Source organism: Myotis daubentonii, chromosome 13, assembly GCF_963259705.1.
Source record: "Myotis daubentonii chromosome 13, mMyoDau2.1, whole genome shotgun sequence".
Classification (NCBI taxonomy): domain Eukaryota; kingdom Metazoa; phylum Chordata; class Mammalia; order Chiroptera; family Vespertilionidae; genus Myotis; species Myotis daubentonii.
In genome coordinates, this window is record NC_081852.1 from 14,481,509 (window position 1) to 14,493,548 (window position 12,040).

The 12,040-nt window shown below is 53.6% G+C and overlaps 1 protein-coding gene across 1 annotated transcript; it reads right to left on the minus strand.

Annotated features, from left to right (window-relative positions):
- Nucleotides 1-735: 735 nt before the first annotated feature.
- On the minus strand, nt 736-9,679 carry LOC132214780 (pulmonary surfactant-associated protein D-like). The gene is made up of 8 exons (XM_059662215.1): nt 9,599-9,679; nt 7,375-7,570; nt 5,758-5,874; nt 5,401-5,517; nt 5,009-5,125; nt 4,510-4,626; nt 3,850-3,933; nt 736-1,296 (listed from the first exon to the last, which is right to left on the minus strand). The coding sequence occupies exons 1-8, from the start codon at nt 9,599-9,601 to the stop codon at nt 917-919; spliced, it is 1,131 nt and encodes a 376-aa protein (XP_059518198.1). The 5' UTR covers nt 9,602-9,679; the 3' UTR covers nt 736-916.
- Between the last annotated feature and the right edge of the window lie 2,361 nt (nt 9,680-12,040).

Sequence of the window (12,040 nt, forward strand, 5' to 3'; positions counted from 1 at the left end):
AAAAGAGGAAGACAAGGAACTGGTATAAGGGGACACCACAGCAAGAGGAGGGAGTGACAGAGGAGGGTGTGTCAGGGGAGGGAGTGACAGAGGAGGGAGTGTCAGGGGAGGGAGTTACAGACTGGGGAGTGAAAGAGGAGGGAGTGGCAGAGGAGGGAGTGGCAGAGGAGGGAGTGACAGAGGAGGGAGTAACAGAGGAGGGAGTGGCAGAGGAGGGAGTGGCAGAGGAGGGAGTGATAGAGGAGGGAGTGGCAGAGGAGGGAGTGATAGAGGAGGGAGTGGCAGAGGAGGGAGTAACAGAGGAGGGAGTGACAGAGGAGGGAGTGGCAGAGGAGGGAGTGGCAGAGGAGGGAGTGATAGAGGAGGGAGTGGCAGAGGAGGGAGTGACAGAGGAGGGAGTAACAGAGGAGGGAGTGGCAGAGGAGGGAGTGGCAGAGGAGGGAGTGATAGAGGAGGGAGTGACAGAGGAGGGAGTGGCAGAGGAGGGAGTGACAGAGGAGGGAGTGGCAGAGGAGGGAGTGGCAGAGGAGGGAGTGACAGAGGAGGGAGTGGCAGAGGAGGGAGTGACAGAGGAGGGAGTGGCGGAGGAGGGAGTGGCAGAGCAGGGAGTGACTAGCTGGGTTGACAGTTTGAGGAGGCAGAGGGCTGAGGAGGAGCCTTTGGATTTTGGAGCCTAATTTTATCCCTTGCAACTGGGAAAGCAGGATCACCCTTCTTCCTCTGACAGAGCAGCCAGTGAAGCCAGTTTCGTATTTTATTCTGAGAGAGGAGTTCCATGGGAGCCCTTGGCTGGCCTCATCCCAGGGCTCTGTGCAGAAGCCCGGTCACAGAGCTGTCAGCTCTTCCTTGTCATGTGGGCAGCACACGTGTCTGGGCCAGGTTCCTGGACCAAAGATGCCCCACCCACCCCGAGGGCTCAGAACTCGCAGATCACAAGGCGCTTCACTCCACAGACCTTGTCATTCCACTTGCCGGTGGTGTACATCTCCACACAGTGCTCCTTGCCTCCATCGTTGTTGGGCTCCCCGGGGTTCCAGTTGGAATAGACCAGGGGTTTCCCTCCTGGGTAGGTGAACCAGCCCTTTTTCTTGAAGTCAGTCATGCTCAGGAACGCAGCACCTTTGTCCTCAGCCTCGAGCAGCAGTTGCAAGGCATGGTTCTCAGCTGCAGAACGTGGGGAGGGCAGCTGCCCCCCGGCCTGTGCGCACACTTGCCATGCTTCATAAAAAGTTTTCAGAAAGCCTGCTGACTTGAAGACCTTCTGGCCAACATCTTGGCCGTGGGGGAAGAGCTCCACTAGGAGGAGAGCACAGTCAGGTTGGGATCTGGGGGCCCCTGCCAAAGCTCCATGGCTCTGAGACCTTTGTGCTCCAACCAGAGCCCCAGGCCTCCCATATAGGGCCTCAGAGCACCAGGGAGGACAAAGGTGAGACCCTGGTTCTGCGGTGCGCTCTGGGAGGTGGATCTGCCTGTCTAGTTACAGGTGAGAACACTGGGCTCAGAGAGGTTAAGTAAGAGGCTCAACTTCTTGTGACCATCACATGTAGAGTTGGGGGTCACCCTTATCTGATCTCACACTAGAGCTGAGATGTGCTCTTTCTATTGCACCCATGTTGCATGGCTGAATCGGTTTCCCAGGTACTGGGTGGGACTGGGAAGCTTTGGCGTCGTGCAGCGAAATGGCACCGCGGCCTCTGAGTGCTGGAAACAAGGAAGCAGCTCCCTCTGATCTCACTGTGGACCCTGAACAACAGCAGGGCATGTGGCATTGACAGGGAGGTCCGTGCCGGGTGTGGATGTGGGAAAGAAGAGGAGAAGGTGGGCCATCTGAGGGCAGCGCTGTGCTAATCTCTGCACTGTGTGCGCCCAGTGCTGGCCTCCAGGTGTGCATGTGGGGGAGGCTGGAGAGCTGGGAGAAAGGACAAGGACAGCTGAGAGGTGTGCATGGGCGTCAGGGGCAGGAGAGAGTCAGTGCTGGAGAGAGGCCTGTCTGGGAGTCAAAGGGCCAGGCATTCAGCCCCGCCTTGGCCATGACTGTCCAGGTGGACAAGGTAAAATCACTTCCTTTTTCGGGGTTTCCAGTTCCTCATCTCTAAGATGAGAATACAATTTATAAAAGCACACCTGTGTGACATTCAACACCGCTTTTCAGTCCATCTCATTTTCCATCCCTTTAACTGTGTGTGTGTGTGTGTGTGTGTGTGTGTGTGTGTGTGTGTGCGGTTTAATAAATTTTTATTGATTTCAGAGAGGAAGGGAGAGGGAGAGGGAGAAGGAAACATCAATGATGACATAGAATCACTGATTGGCTGCCTCCTGCACACCCCCTACTGGGGGTCATGCCCTGACCAGGGATCGAACCATTATCTCCTGGTTCATAGGCCAATGCTCAACCACTGGTTCACGCTGGCCGGGCTCATTTTCCATCTCCTTTTCTTCTGGTTTCATGCATAGAAGCCTTCAGGGCTGCTGAGAGGGCTGTGCTCCAGCTCCAAAGGGCTGATGAGGAGCCCAGGCTGCACCCCGACCCACTGTGACCCTTCCACCAGTGTCAGGGGGCAGACTCTTCACAGGCTCAGGAGGGCGCCCAGAGCAGCCCTGGACAGGAGTTCATCTGCCATTCACTACATGCACCCAGGTGGGTCTGTGTGTGCATACACGAATATGGCCACATGTCCATCTGAAGGCACATGGGAGCACTGAAGGCCCACCTGGTGTGTGTGAATATGTGTGTATGCTTGTGGGTGTAGATGTCGTGAGATGAGTGATGGCATGTGTGTAATACACATATGTGTGGCAGGTCATCATGAATTCTCTTGTGCATCAGTGTGCATGTGAGGGAGGGAGTGCACATGCATGTTTGTGGAGAGAGGGAGACATACCAAATGCTTGAAACCTCACCCTTGGTATGTGGGTACTCAGTGGCCTTAGGTAGGTAGGAGCCAACCCTCTGTCTCACCCCTGTGTGCTCTCCTCCTTCAGAAACTCCTCTTTGGATCAATGAGATTTGCTGAATGATTTGAGCTCAAAGCTGACATGGGGAAAGCGGAGAGGAGGAGGGCAAATTAGGGACTGAGGTGGAGATGCCCACAGGCACAGGCACTGGGCTGTGCTGCTGGAGCCTCTGACTCCTCAGCATTCAAGTAGGGAAGAGTCTCCACTATGAACACCCAGGGCGGAGTGGGAGAGCCCAGCACTGGGCAGAGTCCAGAGGCAGCCTGCCCCCTGCCGGACCCAGGGCCTGTCTCAGGTGAGACTCTCAGTGGCCACATGCCAAGGTCAGGCCTTCACAGCCTTGAATGCAAGCACAGCATCCCAGCCCCAACTCTCAGGACAGTGTCTGCAGTTGCTCCTGCTGTGGGCTAGGCAGCAACATCTTGAAGGGTTTGCACAACTAGCCCCATAGAGATAAGAAATGCATCCTGGGTAGTGGGGTGTCCAGGGACCAGCACAGGATGGCGGGAGGGAAGGTCTGAACTGCACTGGGCTTGCGGCATTGATCTGGCTCGGGTCACAGGTGCCTGTGATGGTGGGGGCTGGAGCTGGTAGCCTTGACCATGCTGGCGCCAGCCCACTGAGCTGGTGTAGGGGCCACACCCTGCTCCGTGTCCCTGGCATCTGCTTCCAGCTCCTGGACCATGTGGCTGCCCTGCTCTGCCCCACACTTACCTTAGCCCCAGGTCTTGCCCCAGTCCCAGGTCCAGCCCATCATCCAAACCCACTACCACCCTAGAGCCCCCAATCCTAGAACCAGGCCTGCCTCAGGCCCGGCCAACTCCAAACCCAAACACAGACCCCGCCTGGGGCCTGCCCTTGGCGACTGGCTCAGGTCCAGGTCCAGGAACTCACCTTTCTTATACTGAAGGAAGGCTCCCAGCAGGCGTCCTACCAGCCCCTGCAAGGCCTTCACTTGCCGCCTCAGATCAGCGTTGTCTGCAGGAGAGAGAGGCTCAGTGAAGACCAGTCCCTAACAGTCAGGGATCATCTCAGAGTCAGGGTCCCTAGGTAAGGGTGCTCAGTGACAGGCTTTCTTGGGGGAGGGTAAGGGGCTGGACCCCAGGAAGTCCACAGCCACTGACACAGCTGCCCCTGCTGCCCACAGGTCCCTGAGGCTCTGTAGTGAGCACACTGTGCCCTGAGCAGGTGCTGGCACCCGACTAACTCTGATCCAGATGGCATTTCACAGCACATTCTGTGAGTCTGAGAGCACATTCCTGAAAGGGGGGTGGATTGCACAACCCTCAGGTACTCCGCATCCCTGGGTTATTTGGTGCTCACAGCTCTCTCATGAACTGGGAGAGAGCTGAGCTGTCCCAGTGATCAGGTGGGAAGCTGCTGAGGCTGGCCCGTCCCTGAGCACAGGGTCTATCCAGAGCCTCATCTTCCTGTCTTCAGCCTGACAGCCTTTCCCAGTTTCACACCCCCCATAAAATGGGCTGATCACTGAGCAGAGGGCCTCCTCCCTCTGCAATTTAGTGGGGCGCCCAGATCCAGGGGAGGTGACCTTACCTGGAAGCCCACGCTCTCCCTTTTCTCTTCTCTCCCGAGAAGCACCTCTATACCACTTCAGTCCTGGGGGGCCCCTGGTGCCTGTAGGTCCCTGTGGGTCCGAACGTCCTGCAGGCCCTGAGATCAGACAAGAAGAGGAGGGTGAGCTCAGCACACATTTTCCCCCATTTTCCCCCTCCCAGCATATGGGCTGTGCTATTGTCCAGCAATACACCCTCCCACATACAGTCTGTCCCATAGCCAGCCACGCACACTCTCTGTAGAGTACTGACCCATCACCCCGCACCCGGCCTTCCCAAGATGCAGACTGTCCCTGCTTCTCACACCGCACTCTCTCCAGTTACAGAGCTCAAGCCCAGCAAGGCACCTCCTTGCACAGACTCTCCAAGGCCCAGTGCTGCAGCTCAGAGCTGGCGGGTGATGGGGGAGGGACAGGCCTCCGCAGCTTCAGGTGGACACAGGAGGCCCGAAGGCCCGCCCAGCTTTTCCCATCACTCACCTGCTGGCCCTGCAATCCCAGGGGCTCCACGCTCACCAGGGGCACCATTTTCTCCTCTGAAACCTGGGGGCCCTCTTGTCCCTGCAGAGCCCTGCACGCCTGAGGCACCCACTTCTCCTGAGGAAGGAAGAGATTGGGACAAAGGCTGCTGAGAGTGTGTGCAGCCTGGATCATTTCCTTGGCTCTATGTGGAAAAGGAGAACTGGGGGGCTGTGCACTCCACTGTCTGGGATCCTCCAGATGTGGGGGTTCGGGGGGCAGGGATCACAGCAAGGCCTGCCAGTGGAGGTGGCCTGGCTTCCCTGGAACGCTGAGCATCCTCAGGTCACATCATAGGTTGCCACTGTCATTCCTCCCTCTCCCTTCCGGACATCCACACACCAACCTCCTACCTTGGGGCCTAGGCTCTCCTTTGGGGCCTGGCTCACCTTGTGGTCCCACATTCCCCTGCATTCCTGATAGACCCGCTGCTCCAGCCACCCCGGGCACACCTGAAGGTCCCAGAGGTCCTGCGAAAGGACCAGCCAGTCAGTGCACGGAGTCTTGTTGGAAGGGAGAGAGCGTGAGAAGGTGAGAGCAGTCATAGAGGTCAGAGAACAGCACCATCCTACAGACGCCGCCCAGCAGTATTACTGCCTTCCCTGCGTGAACACAGCACCACCCGCAGGGCACCCTCCTTCCTGGGATGGGTATGTGCATCCTCCTGCATGGCCTAGTGGCAGGCATTGCAGTCCACACCCACTGCTCACCACGTGGCCCTGAGTCTCCCTTCGGTCCAGGTTCTTCAGCAGATCCATTGTCCCCTTTGGGCCCAACTGGGCCAGCAGGTCCAGGCATCCCCATTGGCCCTGGAGCTCCTGGTGAACCTGCAGCAGCAGAAGAAATGGACATAAACCTGGCCCTGGTCCTAGGAGGAGCAGTACCTGCAGGTCAGCCCTGCATTCCTTCAGGGTCCGCAAGTGTAGACATTCCACCTCCATACTCCTCAGTCCAGTGGTGATCCAGGAGACGGGTGTGCACATCCCCGTTTCACAGGTGAGGAAACAGGCCTGCCAGAGCTGTTATGGGGACGTGAAGCCAAGAACTGTCTTATTTCCATGCAGTGCACCCTCCATGCCCTGAGGCTGCAGGATTACAGCAGGGGATCTGCCAGCTTTTACCCTGGATCATGGACTCCTTGCTTTCCCCTTCCTAGGACCAAACTTTATATCAGAAATGATCCCTGACATGAGTCACCAGGGAAATGCAAATAAAAGCCACAAGATATTTTCTCACCCCTCCTAGAATGGCGACTATGAAAAACACAAAAGCTCACAAGTGTTGGTGAGGATGCGGAGAAGAAGAACCCCTATGCACTGTGGTGGGATTGTAAATTGGTGCAGCCACTATGGAGACCAATATGGAGTTTCCTTAAGACATTAAAAAGATAATTTCTTTAAAAAGTATGATCCAGCCATACCACTTCTGGGTTTTATCCAAAGGAAATAAAACATTAATTTGAAAAGATGTCTGTACCCACATGTTCATTGCAGCATTTCTTACAGTAGCCAAGAGGTGGAAACAACCGAACAGTGTCCATAATGGATGAATGGATAAAAAAGTCACACACACACACACTGGAATATTATTCAGCCATAAAAAAATCCTACCCTTTGCCTCAACATGAATGGATCTTGAAGAAATTATGCTAAGTGCCATAAGTCATACAAATTAAGACAGATACAGTGTGATCTCACTTATATCTGGATTCTAAGAAACAAAACAAAGAATCTGAACTCATAAATGCAGCTATCAGATTATTGGTGGTTGCATAAGATGGGAATTGGGTGGTGGGCAAAACGAGTGAAGGTCAAAAGCTACAAACGTCCAGTTATAAAATATGAGCTCCCTTTCCTCCCCTCTGTAGTGCATTTAGGTAAATCCTTTTCATCAGGCCTGAGTGTGGGGCCATAAGGCCTCATATTTGCCCACCTTTCATGTAGTAGAATTTAGTTAGATATTAACACACTGCACAGAAATCGTTCAACCACAATGAACAATTATAACTGCCGCAGCTTGGTTCTAGAGGGCCAGGAAGACCAGTCATTTACTCACGATTTTCTCATTGTTGGGGTGAGAGGAATCAGAAGATCCTAGGGGAGGAATCCTGACAGCTAGGGGAGGGGAATAACAGCTCCGGGCTCAGGGCAGCCTGTCATTTGCCAACTGGTAATGAGGTGCTCTAGGTGGACTGAATGTCTAGGGGACGTCTCCCCAAGGAGTCCATTTCCAGGGCTTTCATGGCAGAACATCCAGAGTTGCTGAGTAGGTTATGATTCCAGTGCCCACCCATGCTCACCAGGACAAGCCCATGGTCCCAGCTCTACCTGGATCCCCCTTCTCGCCTCGGGGGCCCTTTTTCCCATGTCGTCCATCACGACCAGGCAGGCCTTTCTCCACAGGGTTACACATCACCAGGGTGCAGTCATCAATCAAAGGTTTCTTGGAAAGGCTCTTCACCTCTGCTCCCCATGACCTTGAAGGCTGTGTGAGCAGGAACAGCACAGAGAAGAGAAGCATGGCCTTCAGGGGTGGACAGAAAGAGAAAGGACATGCTCTTGGTTCCAGAACATGGGCTATTACTTAGCCCAGATCCCAGAAGTCAGAGAGGCACTTTCCTGCTGCCTTGCCCCTTCTGTGGGATCAGGAGCAGCATAACTCTGAAAGCAACTTAGGACAAGGCGGCCATACAATCTGGCCTGGGAGGGCATGAGTTACCCAGCTGACCTCTGACATGGTTATCAGCAACATCTACCTCTTCTCAGATGCCCCGTTTTGTCCCTTCTAGTGACTTTCCTTTCACTGCCATTGGCACGGCTAGGATGTGAACTCCTCACTGAGGCCACCTGTCACATCAAGAAGGACTTATGAAGTGCCCTTGGGCAGGACAGTTCCCCTCTTTGAACCTCCTTCTCCCTCTCTGTATCAGCAAGGTGGCCGGGCAAACCCATTTCCTGTCACTTGTAGCCTTGGATGGACCTGCACAGGCCATTTCAGTGCTTGTCGGGAAAGAGCCAGAATGCTCAAGATGGGCACATGGCTACATGTTTGCCAGGTGGTCTGCCATTCCTGGACTAGACACTGTCTCCATAAAGAAAGTTCCAGATGGAACCCAGAAAACATTCTCAGAATAGCTGGAGAGACCCTGGGATGCCTAGAGTGCTGCCCCTCCACCTTGGACGACTTGGGAGAGGGGCCTTGTGGAGGAGGGCATGTGAGGTGAGCTCCGTCCGTAAGGGAAAAGGTGGTTTTAGGTGGAGAAAAAACAGATGTTCAGTAGGATGTCCAGTGACATGTGAGACGGACTCTGCAGCTAAGTGAGGTCAGGGCGGATGCAGGACCTGGTCACTCCCAATGGGGGGCTTCTTTCCTCTTGAGAGAAACTGTAAAGTTAGGAGCCAGGAAAGCACGCATAGGAGTGCAGAGGCTAAGAACAAGCCTGAGGGACAGAGCCAAAGGAGAAGGGATCGCCAGGCAGCCTGAGGGGGAGGCAGTGGAGGGCCTTCCTGGCCACAGAAGTGCTTTCTTCTCCACCTGCTGGTGGTTCTGGGCTGCGGAGGACCCTGTTGGCACCAGTTCTTTCTCATTCTGAGTTTACCACTTCCTCGGGCATCATGGGAGTCTCTAAACACCAGGCAAGCTCACAGGCCAGCAGCATGGCACTTGCTGGGGCAGAGAGGCTCAGCCACAAGCACCAAAGGCTCCAGCCAGAGCCAGGACATTGCCCCCTGGTGTGCAGCTGCCACATCAAGGGCCCTGTGCCCACATCTGGGGAAGAATGAAAAGCAACAGGCATTTTACCCAATAGCTCAAGATGGCACAGAGGGCACCACAGCTCATAGTAGCAGAAAGGGCCTGGGCAGGAGCCCCCTCACAGGGTTGGAGACCTAGGACTGGGATGGGGCCTCTTCGCTGGGCCTGTAGAGGTACTGGGCAGAACCATATCCCCTTAAACCCACACAGTGTTCACTTTATGCCTCAATGTCAGACTAAGGTATTATTGAAAAATGACTCCTCTAAAAATTAATTGGAAATCAGTAAACTTGTCTAGTGGGTGTCTTTTTAAAACAAACATTTGAAGCTAAGAGAAAACCATGTTTATCCATGTAAAATGGGCAGTTGGTACCAAGATCGACTTTGACCCCAGGCCTGGGAATGCCCGGGTTGTTTCTTCTCCACCACCTTCCTTCCTGAAGAAATCAGGGGTGGAGAGAGCCAAGCAAGAAGTTGAAATTGCATTCCCACCTGCAGCTTCCTGACAATGGCATCTGGGGTCCGGGTGGGTGTCATATCCCACTCACCCACACTCCCCCAGCACAGAAGGCAAATCTCCCACTGAGTAAAGGAAGCAGAGTGAGGGCCAGAAGAATGGTCCTTCTTCCCCCACTAGGCTGCCTGCTCACGCCCACACCTACACCCACACCTCCCAGAGCAGAAGAGCTACATAGACCTTGTCTTCCTCAACACCAGTACATTAGAGCACCCCAAATGGCAGGGGGACATTCGCTGGACACAGAGAAAACAAAAAGAGAGGCCGGCACTGACACTCACCATTGCGTCCTCTAGTGCCCAGGGTCTCCAGGCAATGAGCACTTCCTTGGCCCACAGGCTCGGGCTATTTATGCTGCCCTGCAATCTGAGCCACCTGGTGTTGGTCTTTTAAGAACTCCTTTGGACAATTTTCTTCCTTGTTGACTCACACTCACCCCATCTGGGTTCTGGGAACTTTCCCGACACTACACACATGTCCCTTAGAGTTTACAGAGCACCCTCAGTCCATGACCTCATCTGCACCTCACTGATCCCTGTGAGTTCAGCGGCATCATCAGTGTCTGGGTTTTACAGATTTCCATGAAAATGAGTTCCTGAGAAGAACAAAGCCAGGGAAGCAGAGTGAGGAGCAGATGAGGAAGCAAGTTCATAATAACCTACAACTACTGCAAAAGCATATGCATTTGCATATTTCAACAGCAGGGCTTGCTGTACCAACTTCTCTTTGTCCTTCACCTCAACATTACTGCCCAGATAGTGGAAAAGAGCTGGGAGCTTCTTGGCATTTCTGGGCAGGGGTGGAGGAGCTAGAGGGGTTGCAGAGGCTGCAGCATTCTGTGAGGACAGTGGCTGGGGAGCTGCCACCTGCAGGGGGCACTCTTGCTTCCTGGTCTAGATGTTGGAGAGCCCCTCACTTGCTTTCTATGGGATGGAGTCCTTACATTCTTGCTGTCATCTCTCCACTTCCTTAGCTGGTGTTTCCTCTGTGTACTGCTCTAGGAACCAGTTTGGACCCCTGCGCTGCTGATGCACTATTGCGGGCATCCCCCAAGAGACTCTCACTTCCAGTGGCCATGGGGCAGTTGCCTGCCCTACTGCTGTTGCTGTCATCTCTGCTTCCATCTAGATCCCTGTGGCTTCATCTTTTGCATCAAGCCTTTGCCTAGGTCAGTGATGGTGAACCTCTCACACTCATGTCAGAGGTGACATGCAAACTCATTTTTTTGGTTGATTTTTCTTTGTTAAATGGCATTTAAATATATAAAATAAATATCATGAGATCCAAACAGAAGAAGAGAAACTAAGATGGCGGCATAGGGAAACACCGAAATTGCTGCCTCCTACAACAATTTCAAAACACAATAAAAAGACAAAACGGACATCATCCAGAACTTACAGGAAGGCTGGCAGAGTGGAAATTCTACAACTAGAGGGAAAGAGAAAAGCACGTTGAGGGTGAGGAGCTGCGGAAGTAAAGTGCAAAGGTACGGAGGCTCGAGAGTGCGCGGAAAGGGGCTGGTACCTGAGGACGCAGCTGTCTTTTTGAATCAGGAGGGAGTCACAACCTCTCGACTGCTCTGAACTCCACTTCCGGGAAGTCTCTGGGGACCCAGGACTCATACGGGGAGAAACTGGACTGTCTGGCAGGGGGCAGAACTCGGAACTTGAGGGCGGCTTTCCCTCAGAGGTGCTTGCAGCAATTAAATTATCAGGACACTGAGACACGCGCGGCCCCTTAGGGCAGGGCTGAGAATCCGCCATAGTTCCTTGCTCTGCCCTTTGATTCTCTGAGACCTCGCCCCACCCAGGCTGCGGCAGAGGCTTTGCATATGAATGCCCTGGCCCTTTGCAACCTGAAAATTACCTAACAAACTGCAGCTGGGCCACAAACCCAGAACTTCCAAGAGAAGGCCCAAGGCCCCACAGCAGCTTGCATTGCTTCACAGCTGGGCCTCATCAGGGCACCTCCAAACTCCAAAAAAGGAAGGGGAATCTGCAGTTCTCTTCATAGATCCTGCTGGGTAACCTCCAAGAGCCAGTGTACCCAGTGGTCAGAGGGGGACCATCCGGATTACAACTCCTCAGATCCATAAGGGACACACCCAGGAGGCAGACTCAGTGAGCACCAAAGCCCCACTGAAGCAAGTCTTGCCCCAGAAGGGTGTCTCCAGCACAGAAGTTCTCCCACTGCAGACACAGCTGATTCTCACTGCCAATTGGCCTGGAGGTCAATTCCTCCCAGTGATCCTACAACAATCAAGGCATAACTACAACAAGACTGTGCACAAAGCCCACAAGGGGGTGCACCAAGAGTGTCCACCTCAGGTAACGGGGGAGGCTGAGCCACTGGGCCCTACAGGACACCTAGCACACAAAACCACTCTACCAACACAGGGAAGCATAAAAAATGAGGAGACAAAGAAACAGGTCACAAATGACAAAAATGGAGGAAAGCAAACAACTGCATATAGAGTTCAGAACCACGTTTATAAGGTTTTTCAAGAATTTTATGGAAACCGCCGATAAATTTAGTGAGACCCTCAAGAAATCTAGTGAGACCCTCGAGGATATGGAAAAGGACCAACTAGAAATTAAGCATACACTGACTGAAATAAAGAATAATATACAGAGATCCAACAGCAGACAAGAGGATCCCAAGAATCAAGTCAAAGATTTGAAATACAAAGAAACAAAAAATACCCAACTGAAAAAGAAAAAAGA

Excerpts from the sequence above, each read along its gene's own strand:
- LOC132214780 (XM_059662215.1), bottom strand. Across the intron at positions 5,518-5,757 it reads GGGAGACTCAGGGCCACGTG|GACCTCTGGGACCTTCAGGT; the intron begins GTGAGCAGTGGG and ends GTCCTTTCGCAG. Across the intron at positions 4,627-5,008 it reads TGGGATTGCAGGGCCAGCAG|GGCCTGCAGGACGTTCGGAC; the intron begins GTGAGTGATGGG and ends GTCTGATCTCAG.